General features: G+C 38.1%; 1 protein-coding gene across 1 annotated transcript in view; it reads left to right on the plus strand.

Annotated features, from left to right (window-relative positions):
• LOC105398698 (zinc finger protein Gfi-1b) overlaps positions 1-27,757 on the plus strand; it is a 48,500-nt gene that overhangs the window by 11,669 nt on the left and 9,074 nt on the right. Inside the window, exons 2-4 of the mRNA XM_038121207.2 lie at positions 5,549-5,683; positions 14,020-14,653; positions 14,931-15,112. Of these exons, the coding sequence (XP_037977135.2) occupies positions 5,549-5,683; positions 14,020-14,653; positions 14,931-15,112 (951 nt within the window). The remainder of the gene's footprint in view (positions 1-5,548; positions 5,684-14,019; positions 14,654-14,930; positions 15,113-27,757) is intronic.

Raw genomic sequence — 27,757 nt, forward strand, 5'->3', positions numbered from 1 at the left:
CGATTTGGCGTCAATTAAAAGCAACTTTGTTATTCTAACTAAGTACATTAATTAATAAAAAAAATACATTAATCTGAAAGGAAGCGGTGACCTGACATTTAGGTCGATTGCCGACCCGGTGTAAGTTTTGCGAATAGAAAAAAGAACATTATTCATCGTCGAATATAAAGGAGTAGTTTATTCTTGCGATAAACACAGCAATGCCCGCAGACTGCCTGTCACCAACAAGATTATAATAAGACTCTTTGTTTTCGTCCAGCGACCAAATAGTTTGGCGTAGATTTTCGTGGAAACAATAAAATTGTAGGTATTCTATATTATGCTCTCTTTTATGTAGGTACTTCCTTATCGGTTTAGGTAACGCAGTTTTTACTTTGAAAGGGGTTTATCTATTTATACTTTTATTGCACAATTTACAAAAGTAGGGATATGTACAATTAGGTGGACTTAATGCTAAGAGCATTCTCTACCAGTCAACCTGCAGGAGGTTCAGGAGCAGAAAGTATTCAGTTTTGCTCTAGTCTAATAGTAGATATGTAGGTAGTTAAGTATTTACCTTGTGGAAAGATAGTTCAGTTAGTTGAACAGTTTCATTTAGTGGTTATTCTATGCACCTAAATTGCTATTTTCCAAAATTCGCAGAAACGGATTTGCATTTTTTTTTTATAAATATTGGTAATTTCTGCTAATTTATTTGTCACCAAAGAGTACGTTATTCGCTATCGAGATGGACGCATCAATGAGTGCATTGAGCGTGGCCACCCACGGCCCGAGTGTAACCCTATACCGGAATTAAGAACTGGAATGCATGGAGTTGATATTGAATTATTGAATCCTAATGAAAGGGGGAAAGGTCTCCGTGTTGCCACATAATAACTGCAGGAGAGATTTTCACTAAATTGATTATTTTGTATGATTGGAAATGTAGTGCATAAGAGCATAAATTGTCACGAAATAAAACAGTGAGGCGGAAATTGTGATCGCTGATCAAGCATTCGTTACTTCCAAAACCACAATAAAATTTTATAACCGTATTAAACTATTCATCGAGAAAGTTTAAAAATAGACATGCAGCTAATTTATGAAGCCCCATTCACACTTATCAGTCCATTCACGATCCGTGTCCAGCATCACAGCTCTCACAATCTATTTCATTCATGCTTCTTCGTCCTACAACTTTGACAGTGTCTTCTCTATCATCTTTGTCCGATGTGCATTCACGCTCCTATCAAGTGATTTCATTTCAATCGATGAATGAATCGAATGAGTGTTCGGGTCCATTGATGGTAAATGAAGTATTATTGCGATATGTTCGATGTATGCTAATTGCCGGTTCGGCAGCGTTTCATCTTGATAATGCGTCTACTCTGGTGGTATGTTTTGAAGGCGCATTCCTGGATTCTTTTTGAGAGCTTCTACCTTTTATTTCGTCACACATACACATTAACAGTTGAATTTTAAATCAACAAATAAATTTCATTTTTCATCGCCGCCGTTTCCGAAATTAACAGAAACAGTTCCATCAACGGAACTCCCAACAATATCGGCCAGTGCATTAATTGCTGCTAAATTTACCGCCAAGCCTGTTGTTCCATTACAAACCTTGTGCACTTTGCTTTAGGGTTCAGTGAAATCGGCGGCGCCACTTGAGGAGTCTCCAAAGAATCAATGACCAGCGTCCGGTGCCGCTCGTCGCTGAATTGTCGGTGACAACACCAATTGTGGGCTCCTCGCCGCTTCCTGTTCTCTAGTCGCGTGCTCAATTTCGGAGCTCCAAATTCGCAATTGGGCTTCGATGCTTTGCTTTTTAGAAATCTTTGAAAGGTCTGGAGTAATTGTTTTAGGCTTAGCATACCCTTTTTGCAACAACCTGTATAAAAAATCTATGATTTGATCGGTCAAGAATCCTTATTAGGAAAGTGTTTTAGCCCAGAGAACCTTAGTCAGTTACCGTGTTTCTAACCCTATTCGTCAATACGCCAAGAAGAAGAGAAATGTTAGTTCACTATACATATATATCGATTCAGAAAGAATTCTCAGAACAAGTGACCAATATCTCCACACTCTCCGAGACACAACAAAGGAGATTTAGCACGGCGAATTGATTGAAAGATTACCCCAATTGTATTATTGTCTGCAAGTGGTATGACGCCGGCGCCTGCGCCCCTCGCAAGGGTCCGGCCGGCGGCGGCGGCGGCGGCGGCGGTCATGTGAGCCAAATTGCAAGTGAATTACATCGACGGGTTAGTAGGGAAATGGGGCTGCAAGTGCAAGGGAAATTATAGCTATGTATTCATAAACGTTTAATTGTTCTAGTATAGATTAGAATTTTTATTTCTGCTACGAACCACATTGATGGTCGACCACTAAAAGTGACCGATTCGTCAAAGGACTATTCGTCAAAAGAAGAATGCTTTACTTAATGTGTTATGACGAAAGAAACGTGTGGAGTAAACATGAGGAGGCCTTTACACAGCAGTTGGATACTGAAACTTAAAAAAAAATACCAGTCATGTTTAGTGACTAAAATCTAGATCTAGCTCGAGCCATCAGGCGCGTAGGCCCAGGATGCGCGTCCGAAGGAAGCCGGCGATCACGCTGGCGCCACTCGCCGTATCGAGTGACGATTGCACGCTGTGTGGGCTGACCTTAGAGTCCTTAGACTTATAGTTGAGAGTTCGTGATTCCAGCGAATAGCTACCTTAACACAATGGGTAACAGGTGTGTAGGTATTTTGCGCTAAGCAGATGAAGATGAGATGAATAAGTCTATTAACCGTCAAAGAGATTTAGATATGTATAAGTAGTCCCATGGATAACAGCCATGAAGCTCATTATCAGGGGAAGTGGAATGTCAGTATTTGGGTAAATTTTTATAAGGTTTTGGGCAAAGTTTAATCCATACACTCACGCGCAGCAATGAAATTTCTATCTGGCATTGACGTTACATTATCACTAGATTTTTTTAATTGCGTGTGAGGTATATCATTATTGGCAAAAGCGTCCTCTTCGATATGTTCGATGCACCAAGCAATTGCCCGCCGCCGTCGCCGCCGTGGCGCCACTGTGATGGGCGTCTTCCTCCCCGCGTATCCTGCACTGATTGTCCTTGCGCGTTATCGCTGGTATCCTGTTGGGGACGCCGCGCAGATCTTAGGTTGGTGCTCGTCCAGCCAGGGTCTTCAACCTGCGGCCTGCGGGCCAGGAAATGTAGCCGAGTAAATTTTTGTATGCGCTAATACAAAAATTTACTCGGCTACATTTCCCGGCCCGCGGGCCGCCGTTTTCTCTTGAAAACCACCTGCAGGGGAACATGTATTAATTATTATGACACATGTGGTTATCTTGGCTACATCGTCCAGGGAAATTGAGGAAGTGGTGATTTTTCACGAGTCACATATACGATTCGCTTTTCATATACATACATATTTAGCTAAATAAATTAAAAATAGATTTTTCTTAAATATTTAGTAAAGTACCTAATTACCTATTATAGAATATGATATTTTTAAATTATTAAGTACCTATCTAACAATTAATTACCTAGTAATTAACTATTCATAAATATGACAGATCTTTTGAATATGTGAATTCCTTCATTATCCACATAACTACAAACGTTAAATCCTGAATCATCCTCACAAATCACAAACTTCCGGCGATAATCTTATCGTGTTTGACTCGACCACGGTATGTACTTCGCTAGTACCTGTACACAATGTACTTTTTAGGTACCAATATAATTTTTATAATGGCTGTCTCTGTTTTTAGAAAATTATACAATAATGAATATCTCAACCACTTCACCTTTTAAAAAGAAATTCAATGTTCAAAGCAGTATTCTTTTAAGAGGTTGTTTAAATTACACGCTTACTGTACTACCACAAAAAACTTTAAACACTGTTTAACAAGTGTTTAAAACGAAATTTGACAGATTTCGTATCGATCTGTTAAATACTGTCTAAGTTTTTGTGGTAAGGCCCTAACTCTTTGGTCAAAATGTCCAAAACCGTGTTCACCCACAGTGCAACGGTCGTATCTCCCAAAGCGACAATGAGTGTCGGCTAATTAAACATTCGTCATTGGCCACTTCCTCATTGCACACGCGAGCACCCGCGCCCAGATGTGTCCGAGCAAAATACACTTTCCAGTTTCATGTCAAAAACGAGAGCGAGATTTATTCATTAATACTTTCATCGCAAAATTAACAAAGAGTAGGTAGATGTACAATCAGGTGGAGTTAATGCTAAAAGCGTCCCCTACCAGTCAAACTGCAGGAGGTTCTTTATACCAGTGTTATGTTATTTCCATCATTATGTAAGCCAGCATGTTATAGCGATAAGTCACCATTCGCCTAAAACATAAGTGTTCGGTTCGGTGTGTGAGCACCATTAATACTATGACTTGACTAATCTATGCCGGACAGATGTGTCTTGTAACTCAGTTAAATATGAAATTAACGTATGTCTCTCTACGTTAATCCAGAAAATATCAAGGCTTTCAGAAATATAGACTATGCTAAGTCAAAACTTGGAAATTTAAAAATGAATTTTTAAAAAAGTTGGTAGGTAGGTACCTATTGATAAATAAAATTAGTGTTTCTGACATTCCGTGATAAATAATCTGCTGATAGCCGAAATCTCATAATCCATTTGCAATGTTTTTTCGTTTCGTCACGTCACATCACTTTATTGGGGTATTGCGTTTTGTTTTTGATGTAAAGTTATAGCTGCCAACGGAATGCATTTTCAACTTTTTAATAGAGCATGATTTCATTAATGAGCTGTACGATTTTGATGAAACATGAATTAGAAAAGTTTTAATTTACTCTCTTATATTAAGCTAGATCAGCATTCACAAGCTTCATAGCGCTACAAACAAATTAGTACGCCATACGACTTTTTTATGGCGGCGGAAGAAAAAAGGTAGGCAGCAGACAGGTGTCGCATCTTCGTGGAATGCAGCCTCATGTCGGCCGCCGCCAATTTGCACCTTTAATAAAAACATGAATTCGTTTACTAAAACTAAACAACACTTACAGCTTTGTTGGTAAGTAATTTGTAATAGCAATTCGTGTCCGGATTACATGCGTATTAGCAGATTACACACGATAACGGCGCTATCTCGCACAGGGATTTAATAATCACGGCTCCCGTCTACAAGATATATTACTGTTAATTACATTTATCTACTGTAAATAGGTAATTTATGTTGTGTTTTTAAGGAAAAAATGATTGGGACTGTTGGTTTATGACATAGTAATGCAAGCCCCAAATGCTATTTTCCATATATACTTCGCTAGCTCAACAACGCAAAATGAGTCTTGGCATTCAATACAAGATAACCTATCTGTAATATTGTTGTTCTATTTTATGATGTTAAACTTACGAATGTGAAAGATTCCGCCCGTAGTGACTTCCACTACTGGAGAGAGCCATTTCAAAGGTACCACAACACTCCTTCCGCGACCCTTCTCATTCAGCAAATACCCGCCATACAACCTATAGCTAAATACCATAAACAATAACTAACTCTCCAACTACCCACAGGAGTGACAGCCTCCGAGGCGCTACGCAACAGCCTGTGCCAGTCGCTGTGGAACGCGCACGCGCAACAGCCGGAGTTACGCCGCGCAACGCCGCCGCCGCGCGCGCAACACGACCATGTTACGTACCATGCGAAAGGTAAGAACACACGGGCCAACTGTGTTTTTTTATCATTATGACTATTGTTTTTATGTTCTTGAAGTAATACATAAATGTAACAACACATAATTGTTATTATTGGAATCGATTCATAATAAGGCAGCAACTCTTTATTTTAAAATTAGCTAAAATCTCAAATTTTAAGTGACAGCGCTAATTTTAGAAAGCCTACTTCAGAATCGCACTCAACACATTGACATGTTGTTGCGCTTGTGTGGTGGCTTTGAATAAGCGCGGGGTGTGATACTTATATACGTCATACTTTCGATAAAAAAAAACTAACAGCACTAAAATTTGAATTTGTTCCTTCAGAATCGACATCCGCGTACTATAATTACCAGTGTACCACTCATATTTGTATAAACTAAATCCCTGTCGATGCAATGGGTCCCTTCGTAAATCTTACGCCTAAACTGATAACGCTGTGCTAGCCACTGCTCGGATGATTGATCGCTGGTTTATTTTATTGTAAAGTTTGTACACTGTTGAACAGAATCGTTGTTGTATAGTTTTCAAGTTCTATACCTAGTGTGCACATTGTTGAAATGATTGCTTATGTATGTGATCGTGATCAATTTTGGTATCAAACAATTTACGAAGGTAGGTAGGAACACAGCTAAATCCACCAACGATACAGGACATTAATTAAAAAAGCCTTGCACCTTATCACATATTAAAAGCAAAAACAACACACGAAATTGCCAGTTTTTATGATTCTGATTTGAGGCGGTGCGTACAAAGCCGGTGATAACGCTATCGAACATCATGTTATTATGGTTGTATATAATTTTTCTATCGGATACGAATTTGGTGTAAAAGATAAGCTCGGGAGGGTCAGCCGCAATAACTTCTGCCATAAATTCTTGATTTAGTCTACTTTGTCGGTAGGAACTAATTTGGATCAAAATGTGCGTAGCTGTTTGCTATCTGCAGCTTATTTAGCTAATAACTAATACAACTACAGTTTAGTACGATTTATCGTTGGGTTTATAGGTTGATAGGAATGGGTTTGACTTGGACGCAACTATTTTGAGTTGTGCTGTGTGCATAATTACAACATAGTATAAAATTTATGAATTTTGAAGAGAGCAAGAACTTAAACTAGGCGCACTCAGCTCGTCATTCCGAACAACAGTTTCTCTACGAAAAGACCGCCCCGAATCACTCCCTTAATTTTGATTTACTATATCTATGTATATGTATACCCTATTTCTAATCCTGTATAAACCTTGGGTACTAAGTAACTATTTGGTGATTTACCTACGCTTTTTTCTGCTGACCGTCCTCCCTGCCGAACGTTACGATTCCGATTTGGACATGTCTCCCCGTGTGCCGCGTGTAAACAGTGCTTTACAACACTGCAAACAAGATAACGCGCGCCCGATACGTTATTGTGACGTCTCCTCTATGGTTGGACAAATATGGAGGTTTGAGAGCGGAACTGAATGCCATGTTGGACACTATTGGGTGGAATTGAAGAAATGTTTAATTCGATTGCTAATCTGCTTTCCTGAATTAGATCGGAATACAATCACGGATACAACATCATCATCATCACAATCCATGACGTAGCCACTGCTGGGCCACGGGTCTCCTTTCAATGAAAGAAGGGGTTTAGGCCTAGTCCAATATGAATAACTAATGTATATGGATATTAGATATTTTCCGAAATAAGAAAGTGCAATCACTATTTTTGGCAAATCCATTTATTTAATTTGGGAGTGACGTCTACAGTCTACAGGGAAGTACCGACCAGACTCTAAAGTATACACATTCTTCTTAATTACTTAGTTAACCTATGTTAACCTTCTAATACTGTCATGATGGGTATGTTGGGTTAAATACTATGAAATAAATATAAAAGTACATACTTACTAACTCACCCAATTTTTGTTTAAAAAGTAACAAAATTGCCCCCAAGTACGAGACAGCAGCTTAAACATTAAACAATCACAAACATTGAAATATTAAGTTAATCCAAACACTGAGTAACGCGAAGTTTCTATTGTCATTGCGGCGAGTCACGCAAGTACTGAGTACAGTCAGGGAGAAAAACCGAACAAGTTTATTAGTTTATATTATTTAATTTATTAGTTTAGTAGTTTATTATTATATTATTTATATTTATGTATTCTATTTATTGTTAGGTACAATAATTATTGAGTGACATTGCAATTTCTTTTTTTTTTGCACACCTTTAATATAATTTCTCCTGTACTTCCTGTGGGTTGACTGGTAGAAAATGCTTTTAGCATTAAGTCCACCCTTTGTACACTTATTTATATATTTGTGCAATAAAGGATTAAATAAATAATAAATAAAACAAGTTTCATATTAACAATATACGAACATGATGGTGTGTCACATACAAAAACAAAACAAAAAGCTATCCGCATATTGTTTACTGTCAAACCAGAAAGTCTGTATAAGTTCATCCTAATTTACAACCACTTAATAAAGGCACAAATCTTCTAACCCGACTAATTCAAAATAAGAGCTCAGTGGTAGAAGTGGTTTGTTATTTGTCGAGAAGTTTCTTTTACAATGACACTCCATCATCCATCAACATGCTAAGAAGAAGAACTTAGTACTAGTAGCATTCTCTACCACTTAACATTTGGTGATGCCGAGAACGAGATTGAATACTTATTCTATTCTCGCCAGTACCTCCGACCTCATATCGTCAAGCAAGGGAGCTGACTGTGCCCTGCAAAGCACACACCGTTGTGAATAACACCGCAAACACTAACTCGAGGGTTACTCCACACTGACAAAATCTAACGAACGACAGCTGTAGTGCAATCGGCACGTTTAATACAACGAGGTACAGTCGTTACCCGCGTTGGTCATATAAAGTGACCTCCGTGTTGCGTGAGCGATGCCTGCGACAATATTGACCAATGGCAGCCGCACGCATTCTGCCGTAGCCCTTTGATTGATCGCGCGAAAGAAAGTAGCTACAGAGAGAGGTCTGGAAAGTGTTATGCAAAAAATACTTTCTCTGCACACCTAATGTTGGATGAAAAAAAGTGACATGAGCATTAAGTTCGCCTGTTTACAAATTAATTTCATATGAGCAATTAATGAATTAATAATACGATTATAACATTAATCAAAATTCGTTCAGCGCTCATTTACATGACCACTTGCCATTTTCAAGGATTTTGAGGTTTATTTCTATTTTTTTGTTTAACATCTAAACGCGATAATCACAGATGTTGTATCTACAAATCTCACAGCTATAAAAAACCTTAATTATGTTTACTTCGTAACCAAAAATGACCCGTGATGATGAACATAAAAACTTGAAGCCATTTTATGAGCAAAACGATTGTAAACCGTATTGCAGAAGTAATTAAGACAAATCTTGCTTTAACTGTCGCTATAAAGTACTATTAAGCTGTATGACATAATTATAATTATGAATTCCGTAGGTAATTTACAGAATTGTATTTGTATAAAACCTATCAAAGAGCCGGTTTCACACCTGAAAACTAGAGATATCAAAAAGTTTTATGTTGTACAAAGGCGGTGTTATCGCCCACACACTATTTCTTCCAGTCAACTTTGCACAGCTAGTAGCTGAATTGTTTATAGATCTATTAAAATTTTAAACTGGACATAAGTGTCCACATTTTTATAAAACAGTTTCTTTTATTAAAACTAAAATGTTATATTTTTTTAATTGTCTAATAGAAGCTCGAGCTTTACTGGTGAACCCCAAATAGTATGAATGACAGTATACGTGAATTGTCTTATTGTATCAGCAAATAGTACTCGTACATTACTCGGAAAACGTCCTAAAATGGGGACGAAGTACTTAGAACTGAGTTCAAAGGCGCCGACATACGCCACGACAGGTAAATGTTAGGGCACAAATATATACCGTGTGTGCTTTATGAATCTTAGCTTTAGAAAAAGCTTTGTTAATATTGCACAAGACTACATTTATAGCAGAAGGATGTATGATTATGAAATGTGAGTTAGTTAATAGGTGACGTCGGTAAGGCCGCATGATAGATAGCACTGATCCATGATAGACGTTTTCATTACTTGTTAAAAGTCCATATATGACTAAAGCGTTATTGGAACCTAAGCCTTCGTTTATGAATACATCGTTATAAAATAGGTTATACCCATAATTATTTAATAAGAGGCCTATGCATTATGTTTAAACAAACATTACAGTAAAAAATCACAGTCTCTAAGTTGCGGTTCGTTTTGTTTCTAGAATCGAAGGCCTGATTATCTCCCATGGGTCGTGTGACGTCACCACCCACAACACTTATTCAACACCTCCCCAGAAAGTGTTTGCACGAAGTGTTTGCGCATCCTAATCTGTATCTCGATAGCGCCTTGCATCTCGCCGCGCCTATCTCCATAAAGATAGGCTAAGTCCAGATTGATGACTCGCTATCAACGAAAACGAGTCACTTTGACAGAGTAGGATTAGCGTGAGATTTCAGAAATGTGGAGATTCGGTCGATTGTGAGATAAAAATAGTGTTTGAAGTGCAGGTTTTATAAAACGGCGTGTTTCGCACTTGCAATAGAGGTTATATAAGGCGAGGTTGCACATATATCAACACATGCATGCATCTTTTATTTATAAAATTAGTTAGCTATTGTCAATGAGCCTAGGTCTATAAAATGACCCATAATGGCAACAGTGACCTTAAAAATTTTACCATTTCATATTATTTTGTGCATAAACATAGATGTAATAATAAGATGTGTTGACCAATGAAGCCACTTTCAACCTGAAAATATAAATTACGTGGGTAAAATATCCTATTTTAAAACCTATAGCCAAAATCATATATTTTTTAAATAATATCAGGTACGTACATTAATAATCGGTAACGTGACAAAATATGACTGGGAAGGTATAAATCAAATGTTATCATTCGCTTAAATATAACTTTATCAAATTGTAATCCATGTTCTTATCAACTCGGCTCGGATTAGGTCCATCTGTCAATATTGATCATCGAAATCGGTTCAGTATTAGCAGGGTTTTGTACATTTTACAGAATATACACACTCACGAGCTATGAAAAAGTTCCAGTCACAATAGCATCTAATTAGTCCTCAACGGAAAATTCTAGCGTAATGACGCCGTCTGCAATATTGAAGTACACTTCACAAAACTTGAGTGTATTATGTATTACGCACTTAAGTATAGTTTTTTTTAGATAAACACAAACTCACAGCCCGTAAAAAATCCTCTACAGGATATAAGCCCAAACCAAGCCTGGAGGGTTATTGCCATAATCTCCACGCTCTGCAGGCTGGTTGGAGTTAATGTTTTCAGTTACTCGCTAAACTTATTTGAGGCTCTGACCGATGCTCCTCCGATGTTTAACATTACAGGACTTAATTGGCATTTAGGAAACTATATTCGTTATAAACCTTTTCTTTCCTTTCATTATCTTTCATTTGATAGAAAAGATAGATAGAATATTCTTAATTTGTAAACACACATAAAATAAAATTACATATCTATAACTTAAATACTAACACATATATGTACTAAAATGGCGGTCTTATCGCTTAAAGCGTTTTTTTTCAAGATAACCTTAGGGTGGAAGGATATTTATGATCAAAGAGAAATTAATTAGAAAAACTACTTAAAATTTCTCAAAGGAACTCTAAAAAAGTGACACATTAATCCAATCCCCACTAATCACGAGGTTTTATTAGTTTTTTGATTAATCAAAGTTATTTCGAAGGTCTCGATAAGATTATCTTTATTGTTTTAACATCAAAATCCGATTTATAACTGTAATTTAAGTTGAAATTTGATTGTACTTATGTACAAAGGTTATTGGTATTTACAATGTGGGAATTTATTGCTATAAATTGTACCTATATCAGATAAGAAGTATTATAAAATTATGTTTTGTTAGTTTAAACCAGACTCACCTCTAAAATAATTACTATAGCTTTTTTGCGCTAGTTTAGCATTGCAGTTAAGGTTTTTCCTATTAATAAAATATTTTTAAATTGGTTCAGTAGTTTTGAAGTTATCATACCTTACCTAATTAAAATTATAATTGTAACTACAGATACTTACACAAATTTTCGCATATTTTTTTAATTTAAATATTTCACAATTTCTTTGATATACCTACTATGTAGTATAAGTAACTGAAAGAGTCACTCTATATTTAATATTTACAATTATTAACGGTTCCCTCATATAAGGGATCATTATTAACATTTCATTAACACCCGTAATCCTGATTAATGACAGAGGAGTGAGTCAGCAGATTCAACGATTTACTCATAAATGTTACAGCCATGTTTTACAAACCGATACAATGATAGCAATAGAAACAGGAGGCTGTTTTGCTAACTACGGCCATAGCTTTGTAAAAGAGGTAGTGGAAACAAAATGAAATGATATATTGTTTATTGGACGTAAGATTTTACTATTATTTGTCCATTGTCATAATATAATATTACTCTACCACCATTTCCTGACCTGATTGGAATGAAAATTTATCCGAAAAGGTAAAAATTATACTTACCTACTTCTCGTATTAGTTTTAGATACTTCATCAATGTATGGAATTAACATTTATATAATGTAGCTAAGTATATCGTTTTCATCGCGTCCATGCTCATTTCCATAAACACTACTTACACAATAGTATACGGCCGATAGTCGATTACTGAACTCGTTTCGGATTTACATCAATTTACATACATCTCGCGTCCAAATGAACTGAATCGATTCACGATTTAAATCGAATGCTTTGAATCGAAATTCCGCATTTCCAATCCCGATTTTCCCTGTATCACGTAACGCAAATACTAAATGTAAATGCGCAACATTCCCTTGTGGAGGTTTTTTTTTTAATTTTATAAAAGCTCCGGAAAAAATAACAATCTGAATGCATCGCGGCAATTGCCCGCGGCCGCGCCTCTTATAATTAAAATTGCATTAACGAACAAACGGGCTTCTCCCACTAATGCAATGTGAGCATAGAGAAAAATGCTAACTCGCACGCAGCGCCCAGACAACTCTTGTAATCTAATTTGCGGGCTGTTTTAAAAACAAACTCACTTTAAACAGCTCCATTTTAGGGTTAATTACTTTCCGACTGGCGCAACTTGCTCGAATCAAAATATGCAATTATATTATCAAATAACCGAGGCGAATGCAGCCGTAATATCCGTCTTTACACTTCGTATCATTACCCCTTGTTCCATTGAATATTTTGCGTCATAAATTCGAGCATACTGTCGGGGCGGAACAATGAATCTAAATAACCATTAATATGTAATAAATACTATGGGGTAATAAAGCTGTGTCGTGGACGGGGGCAAACAAACAAGTGTACAGTGAGGCGTCGAGTAACCCTTAGACGGGCATTGTGTCTGCGAGGCCGGGGGTCGATCTTCGTGGATTATTGCGAATTCTGGCCCATTGTGGGCGCGGGCCATCGGTTCCGCTCCAAATGTCGACAGCTGCTGCAGTTCAGACTCGGCCCCTTCATTAGGACGACTTGTCCGACGAGATCGATGTTTGTTTTTGATGGTTTCTTAATTATTATTTGTGTTGTCTGTCGTTGTAGGCGCGGCAGGAAAATGTAGTGACTAAACAGTTTTCAAAACAGTTTTGTAGGAATTAGACTTAAAAATTTCTTATCTATAAATGATGAAACGTTATTTATTTAGATACCGTATGAAAAGCATTTTAATTTTTAGTCGTGGAAATTATAACAACACAATTCTACGCAACTTATAATATTTACGTTACAACAAGTTGGTTTCAACAAAGAATATTAAATTCCAATTCTAGCTGGGCATTTATCTGCCAAAAATTAAATTAATCCCAACACTTATTCAATAAGGCAACTGTTACACTTTCCGACACTTGCAGTCTCGGCCCCCCACGACAACAATACATCAAGAACCAAACTAAACAAAACGTGAACAATGACTCTCATAATAACCAAGTAGTTTCGTTTAGTCGCGCCCGCGGATTAGTGAATTGTAAAAAAGATTGGGGTCGGGGGAGCCCGATGTGTTAATTACGGGGGTCGGCCCCCGAGGGTTGGGGATGAAAGTCAATTTGCTCCTGCGACAACATGATACGGCTCATTGCATCGGGAGCGACAAGTGTGGCACCTGCGCTTTTTCTCTCGCCCCACACTCGCAACGCTTTTGCTCTTTTTTCAAACACTTGCCCGCGGGCTGGAACTGTCTTTTATTTGTTCAGAGTTGCAATTGGGTTGCCGAAAACTGGACCGTTTTAGTGCTACAAAAATATAATGCATTTCTCTCAACGAATGTACTTTTCCGCAGATGAAATTAAGTTTGGCATCGACCGGCTGGTGGACCGCACTGACGACGACGAGGAGGAGGTCCAGCACGGGGACCACGCGACGCACGCGGCCACGTCGCCGGGCTCGCGCTGCGGCACCCCGTGCTGGCCCTCGCCCGCCTCCCCCCCCTCCCCGCACTCCGCGCGCAGCTCCTCACCTGAGCTAGAAGTCAGCTCGCCCCCCTCGTCGCCCCGAAGAATACCGGACACATCGCCTCCACCAAAAAGATCGGAAGCGTTCTCCGTGAGCGCGCTACTCCGGCCCGACGCGCCGAGAGTTCCTCCTCAGCGGCCGTTCCTATACCCTCCTCTACCATTCGCTGAGTTTCTCCGCGACGCGGGGGGGTTAGGCGTGGTGCCGGGGTGGGGGGGGTACAGTAACCTGTACCTGCACGCGCCGGAGCTGCTGCGGCTGCGCGCGGCGGTGCTGGGCGCGCCGCCCGCCCGCCCGCTGCTGGGCGGCGACGTGTACTCGTGCGTCAAGTGCGAGAAGATGTTCAGCACGCCACACGGCCTCGAGGTCCATGCTAGAAGGTCGCACAATGGGAAGCGCCCGTTCGCTTGTGAGCTGTGCAGCAAGACGTTTGGACACGAAATCAGCCTTAGCCAACATAGGTGAGGGATACTGAGTTTTTATTTAGCCATGTCTTTTTACAGTCGTCAATTTCGATGATGCTTGCAGCGAGGAAACTTAACGGCATGGTCCCGAAATGTCGAGAAGCTAACTGAGCTATTTATCCACGTCCAAGAATGCATCGTCCAATAGTTCATTCCAATCACTCCTTCCATCACCACCACTGCCCCTCTCTTGCATTCCCACTCTTATATCCATATTATAACCTACTACTGACGCTCTCGCGAATATCCTCATAACTAAAGTCCGTACCCCCAGGGCGGTGCACAGCGTGGAAAAAGTCTTCGAGTGCAAGCAGTGCGGCAAGACGTTCAAGCGCTCCAGCACGCTGTCCACGCACCTGCTGATCCACTCGGACACGCGGCCCTACCCGTGCCAGTACTGCGGCAAGCGCTTCCACCAGAAGAGCGACATGAAGAAGCACACCTACATTCATACTGGTGAGTTTTTAAAGTTTCATTTAGCAGTGAACGCTTTCTGGCACGGTGGGATGACGCCTTGCGAAAGGTGCCTAATTATAATTGTATGCGGAAAGCTATAGACCGCATCCAGTTGCGTCTGTACACCCACACTTACATTCATACGGATGAGTTTCTGTGTATGTATTTGTTCTACACAAATACAAAATATATCGGCTGTCCGATACCCGTATTACAGGCTCTGCCTAGTTTGGGGTCGGGTAGTCGTGTGTGAGATGTCTCCACATGTTATATTTATTTTTTGTTTTGTAAAGGAGCGGGTGCATGGATTTTTTTCATAGTTTGGTGAATTGCTGTTACAACATCTACCTTTCCTATTCTTCAAACTTATAGGTAGCTCACAAATGTAGTTTTGAAAACTATCACAGGCAATATAAATATTTTATCATCTACTCTTATTTCGTCGAATCTATATAATTTACATTCGCTCTACCTATATTATGTTATTGCTATTTCGAAACCAAACCTGAAAATATATTACAACGCACTTTAATGTTTCCGGGACACTGAAACGTATACTCTTAAACATAATTCACGAGTATTAACATCCAAGATTAACACTGAGTAGCTGCTTTGTTATAATCGCATAATACTGAGGTAACAATAACAAATGCTCCTCTTTGTGCCATGGAACTACGAGCGGGGCGGGATATTTTTAATACAGTTTTGTAAGTCACTTATTTAGGGTCAGCAAAATTATGTTTATAACCATTTACTATGGTCACTAGGTACAGGACCAATTCATAAATTGTAAAAAATACTGTTGTTCCTAACATTTCTTATTGAAGAAGGCTATGAAACTTTTCCGAATGAAGATGAATGAAGTTTTCCCGATTTCACAGTTGGTCCCAAAATAAAAATCATACTAATATAATTTTACCGCGTACATTTTTTTAAGTATACGTGTCTAAGCACTATACTACATATTTTCTTACAGCAAAACAAATTGCATAAAAACATATTTCTCGCCCGCTCATACCCCATACCCCTAGCACTTCATCGTAAGACGTTTGTGGGTCTATTATACCGTCGTATCCGGTTACTTAGGCCTCCATGAATACAGTATTGCGGTTGCGGGTTAGGTACAGTTGACACTTTAGCAGTTATGATTCGGCGCTTTAGGGTTGAGTGTGTTACTTGCGATTATGTATTTGTGTTTCCGCAAGTTTTGCTATGTTTACACGTTGATAGTGCAAAAAAGGTTACATTATCAGATGTTATTACTTACCTGACTAAAGTAAGTGTTGGTTTGTGATGCATCCAAAAACTGAATATTGATTGCTTTGATCGCATAATATTAAAATACAACAATTTAAAACAAAGCAAAGAAAATCAAATCCCTACTAACCAACCAGACAAAGCTATCTGAATCTAGACGTCTAGATAGACAAAGCCAAAATTCATGACCTGGCAGAAAGCCTAGACTTACTAGACTTAAGGCACTAAAAGGACATTCTTACGTCTGTTTAAAATGTCTAGAACCCACCTACTCATGGTTGAACAAGTTAAAGCTTTCACCATAGTGATAGCAGAAAAGGTATGATTCCACATATTAGGTATTTCTAGTGAAAATTATGTTCTGTAGGTAGTATGATTTTTTATAGGTTATTGAAAGTTACATGTGGTGTTGTATATTGTTAATTATATGTACCAAAATGTATTTGTTAATAAATAATAATAAAACATAAACATAAAATTTAATATTTTGTTATTATAGTTGCTTAAGTGACGCACAATGTTTCTGTTAGTTAAGTCTATGATAAAAGTAAAATTATTGTAAAGTCAACGAAGAACCATTTACCTATTTAAGAAAGTTATTGTAATATTTATGTATTTCAAATTACACTGAACTCTTTCCTCGGTCTTCCTCATCTGTAAATGATTCACTGTAATTAAAATCCGTTATCAGATCGGAAGCCATTAATGGCCATTATTAAAATGATGGGGTAGAACTGTTAAATTATTCACGAGATTACGGGAGCCTGAATTTATTTGTTAAATTAACTAAAACCAACGATGACGACATGACAGATTGGCTGAGATGAGGGCTTCTCAACATAAGGGTTCAGTAGGTAAAATCTAATAAACAACACTTATTTGTGATAAAGAAGTTGCTCTGCTAACATCATCAGCCTATAACTGTTGAGAATAAGCCTCCATTTTTTTACGCCAATTTTTCGGTCCTGTCCCGCTCTTATCCTCTCCACTGTATCAACGCAACCCTGCAGATGTCATATACTCGCATCGTAAATATATAAACCTAACAATATATCCTTCTGAACAATAAAGTTACGTATACGTAACTACCTAAGAACCGATTGAAATCAAAGATAGCGAAGACAAGAACTGCGCAACGCCTAAATCGCTTTCCAACATACCTATCTACCCTTTCGTGCACCCCAATTTATTTACCCGTCGGCCAAGACACCCCTACACTCCTACTCAATCTTATTGCCAAGTAATAACGGTGGAATTGACCAGAGAAACTGCACCGGAAGTTTGTAAGGAGTTGCAGGGGTTCAAATAGATTCGCCATTTTCATCGGCACAGTGAGAGCGAAAGGGATGGAAGATAAATAGGTTTAAGTCTAAGAGCTAGGGTAGGGACGCGGTGTAGGTATGTTAAAGAGGTGAAAGTAAATGCAAGATGCTTTTGCAAGATTTGTTTGCGAAATTAATACAAAAGCAGCAGGACCGAAATAGTTCTAATCTATCTTGAATTTCCTTCAGTTTGTTCATTATTAATTCAAATTTCATTTTCAAAAAGCACTCTACACTTAATAAATTGCAGTTATATATAAAATATATTCTTGTTAATTTTCTGTCACATTAGTGAGTTACGTATTTTTACATCGTATTTTTACGTACGTTACATAATTTTTTACGGTTAGAAAATTATGAAACTATTACAACCACACTTTTCTCTTCCTACTCTTACCCACTGAAGTAAACCAACCTAGACTATAAAAAAACCTACATCCCAGTGCTCTTACGAGTAAATCTGACGCCGGCAGAGAGAGTAGGGAGCAGGTGCGTTCAGAACTAACTACATTACGCTCGCGATCTTTGGAAGCTTTCCGGAAAGTACGTTCGAAACACCCAACTTGACTAGTGTTTTTATTGGGAGAGTTGGGATTTTTCGTCGATAGTTTTTCGAGTATACGTAACGTAATGAAAGTTACTTTACAAGGTATACTTATAGCTGGGTTTGTATCCAAATTACTAATATCTGTAACTGAATGTAAACAATTGATTGTAAGAAAGATATAATATTTAAACTGGATTCACTGGTAATAAGAACTATATAAGCTTTTATTATTTAAGGTTCAACATTTCCACATTACAGTCACATTGAATCGTCTATGAGCATCAACCTTTCCTCAAGACGGCCAACCCTCTTATTTAAATATGTGTATACCTATATATGTATAGTACCTATATATTATACTCTCTACATGCTCCCACCTCGGCGCAATCCGGCTCGGAAGTAAATTATTAACCCGCCCGAATAGTTACCGAACGGCATTTTAATCAGTGTCCCAACTTCTTGATTAATGCCCGCTTAAATTTATAGCCGAAATTTTATTTATAATTAAACACTCGACGATTATTCAACGTCAGAGTGAACCGCGGCCCGCGATTTGTCACCTCTGAGGAGTTTAATTCTGCCCTAATTGAGGCGAAAGTTTGCCGCCCCTGCCGTGGGCAATTTGCGAGTTTCGGGCTATTACAATTGGTGATTAATAACGGAGGTTGTAGTTCGGCAATAGTTATTAGTCGAATAGTGGCATCCAGTTTGTGAAGACGTATAGGGTATGCAAATTACAAGTGGACATTTAAATGCGTAGGTAATTCTTGATTGGTGATTAATAGGTCATTAAATAGTTGTCGAGCGTAGTTCAAGTTGAGATAACTGTCCCTCAATTTACCTTCATCGCGTGAATGATGAATCTTTTTGTATTGGTACTGCGGAATAATGGTAACCATTTTAATTACCTCAAGGCATAAACAACAAAGTACGATTTTTCTCGCCGCTAATTCAGCCTCGGTGTAACCTTAAGTAAGTGCAAAATTCATGAGTTTCACGATCCGTACATCCGCTACCCCTTCGCACAAAAACAAAAGAGGCTTTAAAAAATAAAAAATGCGTAATGTAACCAAGCTTTACGGCCATCGCGGCCCATCTCGCAAAGTTTGATAATCAAAATGCCTTATTTACATCTTTTAAAAACTCGGCCCGGGGTTAATTAGCAGGTGGATAAACAAAAGGCATATTACACTGCCAAGTAATTACAAGTGGCGGCCATTTTTAATTATTTTTTTTGCATTTTCTTCCCCGTAGCGGCGGAGGTGAGCGTTTAAAAGCATTTGCCAAATTGGAAAGCACATCATGCTTAATTCGAAAAAGGAACGAATTAAAATGCGGTTTTAATTTTTAAACTTGAAGTTTAACCTGCTAATGAGTTTATAGATTTTTTCTTTTGTTCATTGCCGTAACAGCAACGTGGCTGGCGTTTTTTTAGGCTGTTCTCATACATCCGACTTCTATGAAGAATGATATGATAGAATTGCTTACACCCAAAAAGTCATGCTTTTAAATACGAAACTAAATCATTCACACTGTTAACCAGATTCAGAACAGCTTATTATTTTGTAAGTAAATATTTGATTCCCTCAACAGTGAGGTCAAGGAGTACAGAATAAAAAGTGTAAAAGACAGTTTTTATCGCTCTCCAGCGCAGCAGTGGAATTGGATGTGGGAATCAGAATGTGTTTTAAAATTCTAACTACGTCTGGGCCACTACTGGGCGGACTGCTATCTACTTTGATTACGCTATCTGAACGCCTCTCGTTGAACGAATGTAGACTTTGTTTTCAACCCTTAAGATGCAATACGGTAATATTCTGTAAGGCATCGTATCTAGTTAGTATATGTGCAAAATGAAAAGGCAATTGAAAAAGCTTACTTGATGCAAAAAAAAGTTATTTATAACAGCATAGCATTAAAAATTAAATTCAATAATTGCTGTTATGTGTATCCGCTTACTACAATTAAAGCAAAAATATGGCTATTGAACGCTTTAAACAATAGTCTGAAAAATGTTCGTTATCTACTGAAATCATAAGAAACAAACGTTTCCCTCAAGGCCCTCTTCAATCAGCGGTGTCCGTCAGGAATAGCCGAGATGACGGTAGGAACAGAAAACTAATAAAGTGGGACACTTTGACAAATTCGCTAATTTCACCGAGCCTATATCCGAGCCACGGTCTTTAGGGGAGGGAGGGGGAGAAGAATAAGGGCTAGACTGGTTTAGATAGATAGATAGAGTACTCTTTATTTACACCAAGCTATAATTAACAATTTTACATGACATGTTAGGGTACAAAAGGCGGTCTTATCGCTCATAACGATTTACTTGTCTAAGGCTATGTCGTAATGTTTTTTTACTTAGAACGCAAAGAACTATAAGTATGCCAAAATTACATTTTAAAAACAATTATTTTTGTAAATTTGATTTAATTGATGACAAGTGTTTGCCCTGTTTGCTCGAGTTTTTGCCGAACCCAAACATTCAAACAATTAATGTCCCCACAAAACCCTACTTACGCGAAAAGACGACGCCTTGAGAAAAAATCTCGCAACTAATAGCAAAGACTCAATAATCGTACGGCCGGACATTCCGCCGGCCGTCCGGTCTCCGGACTAACAGCCGGCAATAAGGCGAGGTGACTCGGGCATTCCGGGCATACTCGCACCCGGGTGTGTGTTGTCTAGGATGTGGACCTAGACACTGTGGACACTTTTAAAGATAACATAGTTGAAATATACACGCGAGCAATGAAAAAGTTCCAGTGACATAGCACTAGATTACTCTTAAACACAAAAAGGTAGCCTCATTACACTTTGTGCAATATTGAAGTACATTTAACAGATTAGAATGCGCATTAGAATGTTACCATCTTAAATCGTAAATATTGCGTGCCTTCAGAATCGACATCAGTGAAACCTAACCTGTAAAAGTTGTAGTCGTAGCAATGCTACGGTGCTACGTCGTAGCAGTAGCGTAGGCTTTCACTGCTACGCCGGTCGTAGCAAATAATAAATTTAATTGATTTTATTTTTAGCGGTAGGGAATACATCTAATATCAGGGCTGCTAATTTAGACATAGATATTTATTTTTTGTCTATTGGGTAGATGGTATATTTTTTTCATATTTTCAGTAACGAAACAGTGGACCGGTTAGGAAGGCGGCAGGCAATCTCGCCGGACTGCAATCTTGCGCATTCCACAGCCTCCGCCGACAAGTGACTAACTGCTAACTTACTGTCCCAAATGTTCACAGTTTGCTGAGTCATCAGCAAGCTTTATTTTTACACTTATTGGATTTTTGGGAATTGTTAAGGGAGCGAGTTGAGTTTTAAATGTAAAATTAGAACAAAGGATTGAAATAGAAATTACTACAAATTGTGTAAGCAGGCATATTATTGACGTAGCTGTTTAAGTTGTTTCTTAAATAATAATTTCAGGCTTGTTAATTTGTTGTAACCAGAAAACATTTCTACCTTGTTGACAGTAGCTATAGAAAAACTATTTTTGAATCAACATTGGATCTAAAGGGCCCGTTCATTGACAGGTTGATAATATTGTAGCAACTAATATAAATAAATCTCCAAAATATTCCTAATCTCCCCGCGCGCCATTTGGCAGTCCACCACTTATCCGACCAGTCGGTGGCTTCTGTTAAGGGGAGGTTCAACAGTGCCGTTATGATAATTATATTATTTTTGCCGTCGATGGAATAATTGAGGTGAAATATTTTTTTCGCATGTGACTTGTTAGCATGTTTGTGGACTCGTGGTTCTCGAACGGATCATTTGACTCTACTTCCACGGTGAATTGAGCAATAGTATGTAGATAGATATAAAATTTGAAATGACTTCAAAAACTTCTACGTATCTAACTCATTGGCAAGCAAATTAACACATTTAGCTAAAAATACAAAACCAATAGGTATAAAAACTGTGTAAAACAACGCAACTACATCCCTTAACAGACGTCAGTATCGCGCACTAAATTGAATATGACAAATAAATAGGCTTTCATCCTCCTTTCAACTAGCGACCGAGACAATAATAGACAAAGGGTTGGGCGCCATTTTGTCGGATTACGCGACCATAGACATCATAGACTGATATTACCACTGCGGGCGCGGCATTACATGACAATAACGGCTTTGCATTTTGAATTTAGAAACCCCGTTCTGAAGAGTATGATGGATTTCGAATTTGTAATCTGCGGATTAAAAATCAATTTACGAGGAGATTTATTACGTTTTGTCATGTTATTAATGATTATTTTGCACGTGTTTCTCGATACTGCTGAATATTATGTTGTATTGATATGAATGTTGATTGATTAGATCCAGCGCGTCAACGTTTCAGTCATTCAATAATAAAGATGCTGCGTGAATGATCTGACGAAGTGCTACGAAATGCTACAAGCCTATGATCCTGCTACGAGAAAGAAGTCGAATTAAAGTAATATAGAGTTTTAAAACAGCGTTTTGACTGTCTTCTTCTTATTAGCGTGTCGGTGAAATAGTACAGTTAGACTAGCTCTTGAAGAGGATAACCTCTTGTCATCGTGTCAAATAAAAAATATGAATCTACACCAAAGCTAAAATAAACGTACAAAATAACAACTGTCTCTTTTTAATATGACCTCTTTTTAATGTTCAAATTAATTGCATTACTTACAACGAATAACATTTTCCTATCAACCGCAAAACACCTTTCAAGTACACCAGCAGCGAAACGTCAACATCCATTCCAATTTCAAAACACGCGTAACGGTTAATAAAATTAGTGCCCTATTGTGATTGGCTGGGCGGCGTGCGCGCGCTTTCCCCGTGTTTTGATTTGCCAGTGCCCTCCGACAGTGGCGACATCTGTTGAAGTGTTATCGCAAACTCGATGACCGACGAGTCAGATGCGCTAGTGCAGTTAAAGTGTTAAGATAATAAGTCGCAAATGGACTGCGCTACGTGAGGATTTCAATTATTTGAGTAGGTTTTTTGTATTTGGCTCGTTGTTACTTTTTAATATGGTTGTATGGTACTTTAATCCAAATTGAAGGTCTGCCTTGATTCCGTAATTTTAATAATAATAATAAATTATCTTTATTTCCAGACCATAGGTCCAATAAAAAATGCACATCACAAAAAATAATATTACAAATAATTCACACACTAAAGATTAATAATAATAATACAATAAAAATAAAAAAAAATTTAAACCAAGATTGTTTATAAGTTGCATGACAAATACTTTTTTTAAACCCACGCTTCTTAAAGGTTCACATTCTAACATATGAAACAGCTTGCTTATCTATATAATAATAACTACTTAGGTACCTACACATCACGCCTTACGATTCCTCGCTAACCACCGTAAACAATCGAATTACCATGACTATAAATCTCTAACGAACCCGTTAGTCGATTACATTGTGATCTAAAAAGCGTTCCTTTTTCAAAAGTTCAAATAAAGAAGGTTGGCACGCGGCGCGCGTGTGCACACACCCCGCGCACTTAGCGATGGCCAATCAGCAAATTGTTTTAATTAAATCGCATTCGACGGTAAAATGTGCAGTTTTGATCGTTACATTGCATTGGAATTTTTGTTTTTGCTTCATATGAGAAAAGTGTGAGAAGATTTAGAACAAAAATTATATAGTGCTATAAATATAAAGTACCTAATATTGATATTTATTTTTATTTTGGCTGCTTCTTCCTGGAATAATTTCTTAAATCCATTCTTAATAATTATGCATACTTATCGCATATCTTAAAGTTTAATTGGACAGTCTAAGAGCTTCAACGACTTGTTCATTGAAATATTTTACAATCAGGTCAGTAGATCAGCCGTAAAGCTCAAAATAATATAAAACTATGGCACATTTATATGCATCCTGTGGCTCGCCAGTCAGATAACCGCACAGAAATTCAGCGAACAATAAAAAGAGATGGACGGATTATTAACAATAAAATTTATTGTTTAAATAATCACATCCTGTGTCGCTCGCGCATGCGTCAAGCACGTGCCTCAGAATAAGCGATGCGTTTTTTAATATAATTTAAAACTCAAACCATTATAATTTAACCTCTGCAACTGATAAAATATCATACCTTTATTAGCTCAAGCGTTTCTGGTGGCCGACTCGGATAATTTTAGGGGAGCCATTAAAGGTTTATAAATGTGTTTTTTATTTACTAGCAACAGTTGCTCACCGACTACTGTGAAGGTCTAATCGATTTATGGTTATTGGAATTACTTACTTCAATGTGTAATGATCGTTTTATTGAGTAATTTTGTATGATGCTTATCATTCATAAACGTTATAACTTTATTTACTCGACAAGGAAATGTGATGTTAGACCTTGTTAGCTAAATGTTGGTTACATTGAAAAAGTTCTCAAATAAATGAACAGATACTTATAAGAAACAGAATAAAAAACAACAGCAGCAACAAACAAAATACACGAGACTCATAACAAATGACAACTTTTAATCCCGTCGCCTAACGACGTATCATTACTCGGAAATTTGAATAAAAATCCAATAATTAACTCGCAACGAAATCTGACAGTTGGTCCTTCGGGACTCATCGGCAACGTTCGGGATCGCTCGGGGAGCGCCAGTGCTCGCTAACTAGCCCCCTCTAGCGCTAATCTTGATAATGTGTTTATTGAATTAAAGGCGCGTGCGTTCCCGAGCCATATCAGGTTTCTGAACGTATCAAGTTATTCTACGAGAGACTTTAGCTGAGGTGATTGTGTGATCGATCGCTTTCTCTTACATTTGATTTGTGTTGATTGCTCCTGATTGGGTGAGGTTTTAATTTGATTGTTTGTTTTAGTTATTAATAAAGGTTGCGTCATAGTGGCGCGTCGCAGGGTTCTAGTGTTACTGTTTAAAGTGGACTTGGAAATATTAGGACGTTTAAGGGTTAGGGTGTTTGTTGGTTCAATAAAAATGTAGAGAAGATACGGTTAAGTACTTCAGCACAAATTAGACTTATAAATAATGTACCATGATTAGCTTTTTCATGGTTACAAAGTGATTTAAAGTTTCAGGTTATTTAAAAAAATATTATTTTATAAAATTATTATACAATGACAACTCTAGCAAAACGCAGGAATATAAATTGAAAATACCTGAACGACTGCAAGTCTATTGTCTGATTCAGAAGCCATAAATCCACCTCAATCACACAATAGCACATCCAAAAACATCGTAAAGAGAAACAATGCAATCCAAGTGTCAAGTTGCAGGCACGTCGGGCCCAGAGGGTTGAGGGCATTAATTTAATTATAGCAGTCTCTTGAGGCCGCTAATATAGCGCGGTAGGGAAGGGCCCAACGTCACAGGCCGAGTATAGAAAATGCTTCATTTTTTTCGCGTGAGAAAAAATCTTGAAACTGATTTCGACTGTGACATCCCAAGGGTTTAAATGAAATACGTGTGAGATGAGAATTGTTGGTGACTCTGAAACGCTGACGCGCTCTGGGAGGTTTAGGTGACGAGCTGGTTTTTTGAAAAGATTTTTCTCGATTGTATTTACATGAGTAGGTACAATACAGAAAGACATAAAAATATTAATTTCTAATAGCGATAAAGACCAAGCTTAAAATACCCAGTTCGGTACTTACCACTTTACTAAATTGGTGCATCCGATTGTTACAGAAATCAAAATTACAAACATAATTATTTTTTTCTACAAAACTTATTCTGAATCAAAAACTACATGCACCACCATTATCAAGCTCATCCAGCCAGCCAACCGATTAAAAAGAAAAAAGAAAACAAAAGCAGCAGCGCGCATTCGAGTTCGCAGTTCAAAAATGGAATGGTCACAAGATGTCCGTTAATGAAAGGCGCGTCACGTAGCGCTCCTTGATTCAGTCCCGGCGGGCGGCGACACCTCATTCCTTCTTCCGAGGACCACCCCGGCGGGGGCAGACCCGAAAGACGAAGAGGTTCGGTCAAGAATGCTGGAAATATTTTAATATGGTAGTTTTGCATGTTACGAAATTGCAACGAATTTAATTTTAGTCCCGCAGTAAGGTTAAATTTTACGTAGGATACTTATTGATGGGTTTTTTTATAGCCTATTTTGTGACCCACTGCCAGGCAAAGGCTTCCTTACGTTTGGTCCAAAGATCGCAATCCTCCGCAACTTCAGACAGACCATTCAGGTATTGATGTCATAGATCCATAATGATAGTTCTTATATTTTTTCTACTAACAGACAGTACCCCCAAACTCTTTTCTTCATAATTTCCCCTCCATGAAGGTTTTAATAAATAGGTCGCATAGGTCCTGCCCAAGGCTATGGATCGCTTAGATTTCCCCCCCCGGCCGAGCCAGACCTGAATACGTGAGTCTGCCCAGAGGTTACGAGATTGGTACTACTTTTAAACACTGTTTATGTGTATTGGACTTTGATTCTTAAGGCCGTGGGTTTTATTGCTTTCGTTAATTAAATTGGAACGATCACTGCCTCGCTTATTGGGACTAATTGTTTTAATCGTGAGTTTTTTTTGTTTCTGAGTCTAAATTTTTATGTATACTATTACTTACTGTAGAGTAGGTAGCTAAGGGTTGTTAGGCAAAACACCTATAGTGGGGTTTGCAGAAATATACCTATTCATGAAATTGCTAGTGTTCCAAGTCAATTTACAGTCTTGAAACACAAAAAACTAATAGAAGATTTACCTGGCCCGTAAAACGTGCCAATGAGGTCGTTAAACTCTTCACATTCCTCCCTCGACCTTCGTTGGAAACCCGCCTTCAATACGTGGGTCAGAGAGTCCATACATGCTAAAGGGTCTTATGTATACATGTGCACATATGTATACGTACACAAATCTACGTCTGAGCTCACTAGACGTGATTACGCGGAGGTCTGAGTGAAGTGCGGATTTTCTCTAAGAATTCTCTTTTACGAGAGTGCGGGGTGGCGGGGTGAGGCGCGGGGCGCAGGAGGGGGGATGACCACTGCGATGTGACGGGAATTGCTGTGGAGGGAAATATCTGAAAAGTAAAGCTAGATGGTACCTAGGTACCTAGCACTGGATGTCATATTGATATTGAGGTCTGCTTTGCAAATTACGTGCATATCATGGTCATTCAGAGAGGAAAGAAGAGACCATCACCCAAAGTGTTTCTATTTTTATTTCATTATTGCTGTAAACTCAGTAGTTTTGCTTTTATCATGTAATAACCTATAAGCTGCAATTATGCTTCCGCCTACCAATCTCAATATAAAAAAAAAACATATACTTACCCTCACATTGTCGGTTGCTCCTTTTCAAACAATACACCAAATAGTTTAATAAGTGCCTGAAAAAGAACATGCAAAAGATTACTTTTCTTATACACTCACGGGCAATGAAAAGGTTCCACTGAGATAAACTCAAAATTACTCCTAAACGGAAAAAGCTAGCTTTATGACGCCTTCTGTAACATTGAAGTACATTTAACGAAGCATCAGGATATTAACAACTAAAAGCAATCATTTGTTGTTCAAATTTAAAATTAAAT

The sequence above is a fragment of the Plutella xylostella genome, chromosome 4 (genome assembly GCF_932276165.1).
Source record: "Plutella xylostella chromosome 4, ilPluXylo3.1, whole genome shotgun sequence".
Classification (NCBI taxonomy): Eukaryota; Metazoa; Arthropoda; class Insecta; order Lepidoptera; family Plutellidae; genus Plutella; species Plutella xylostella.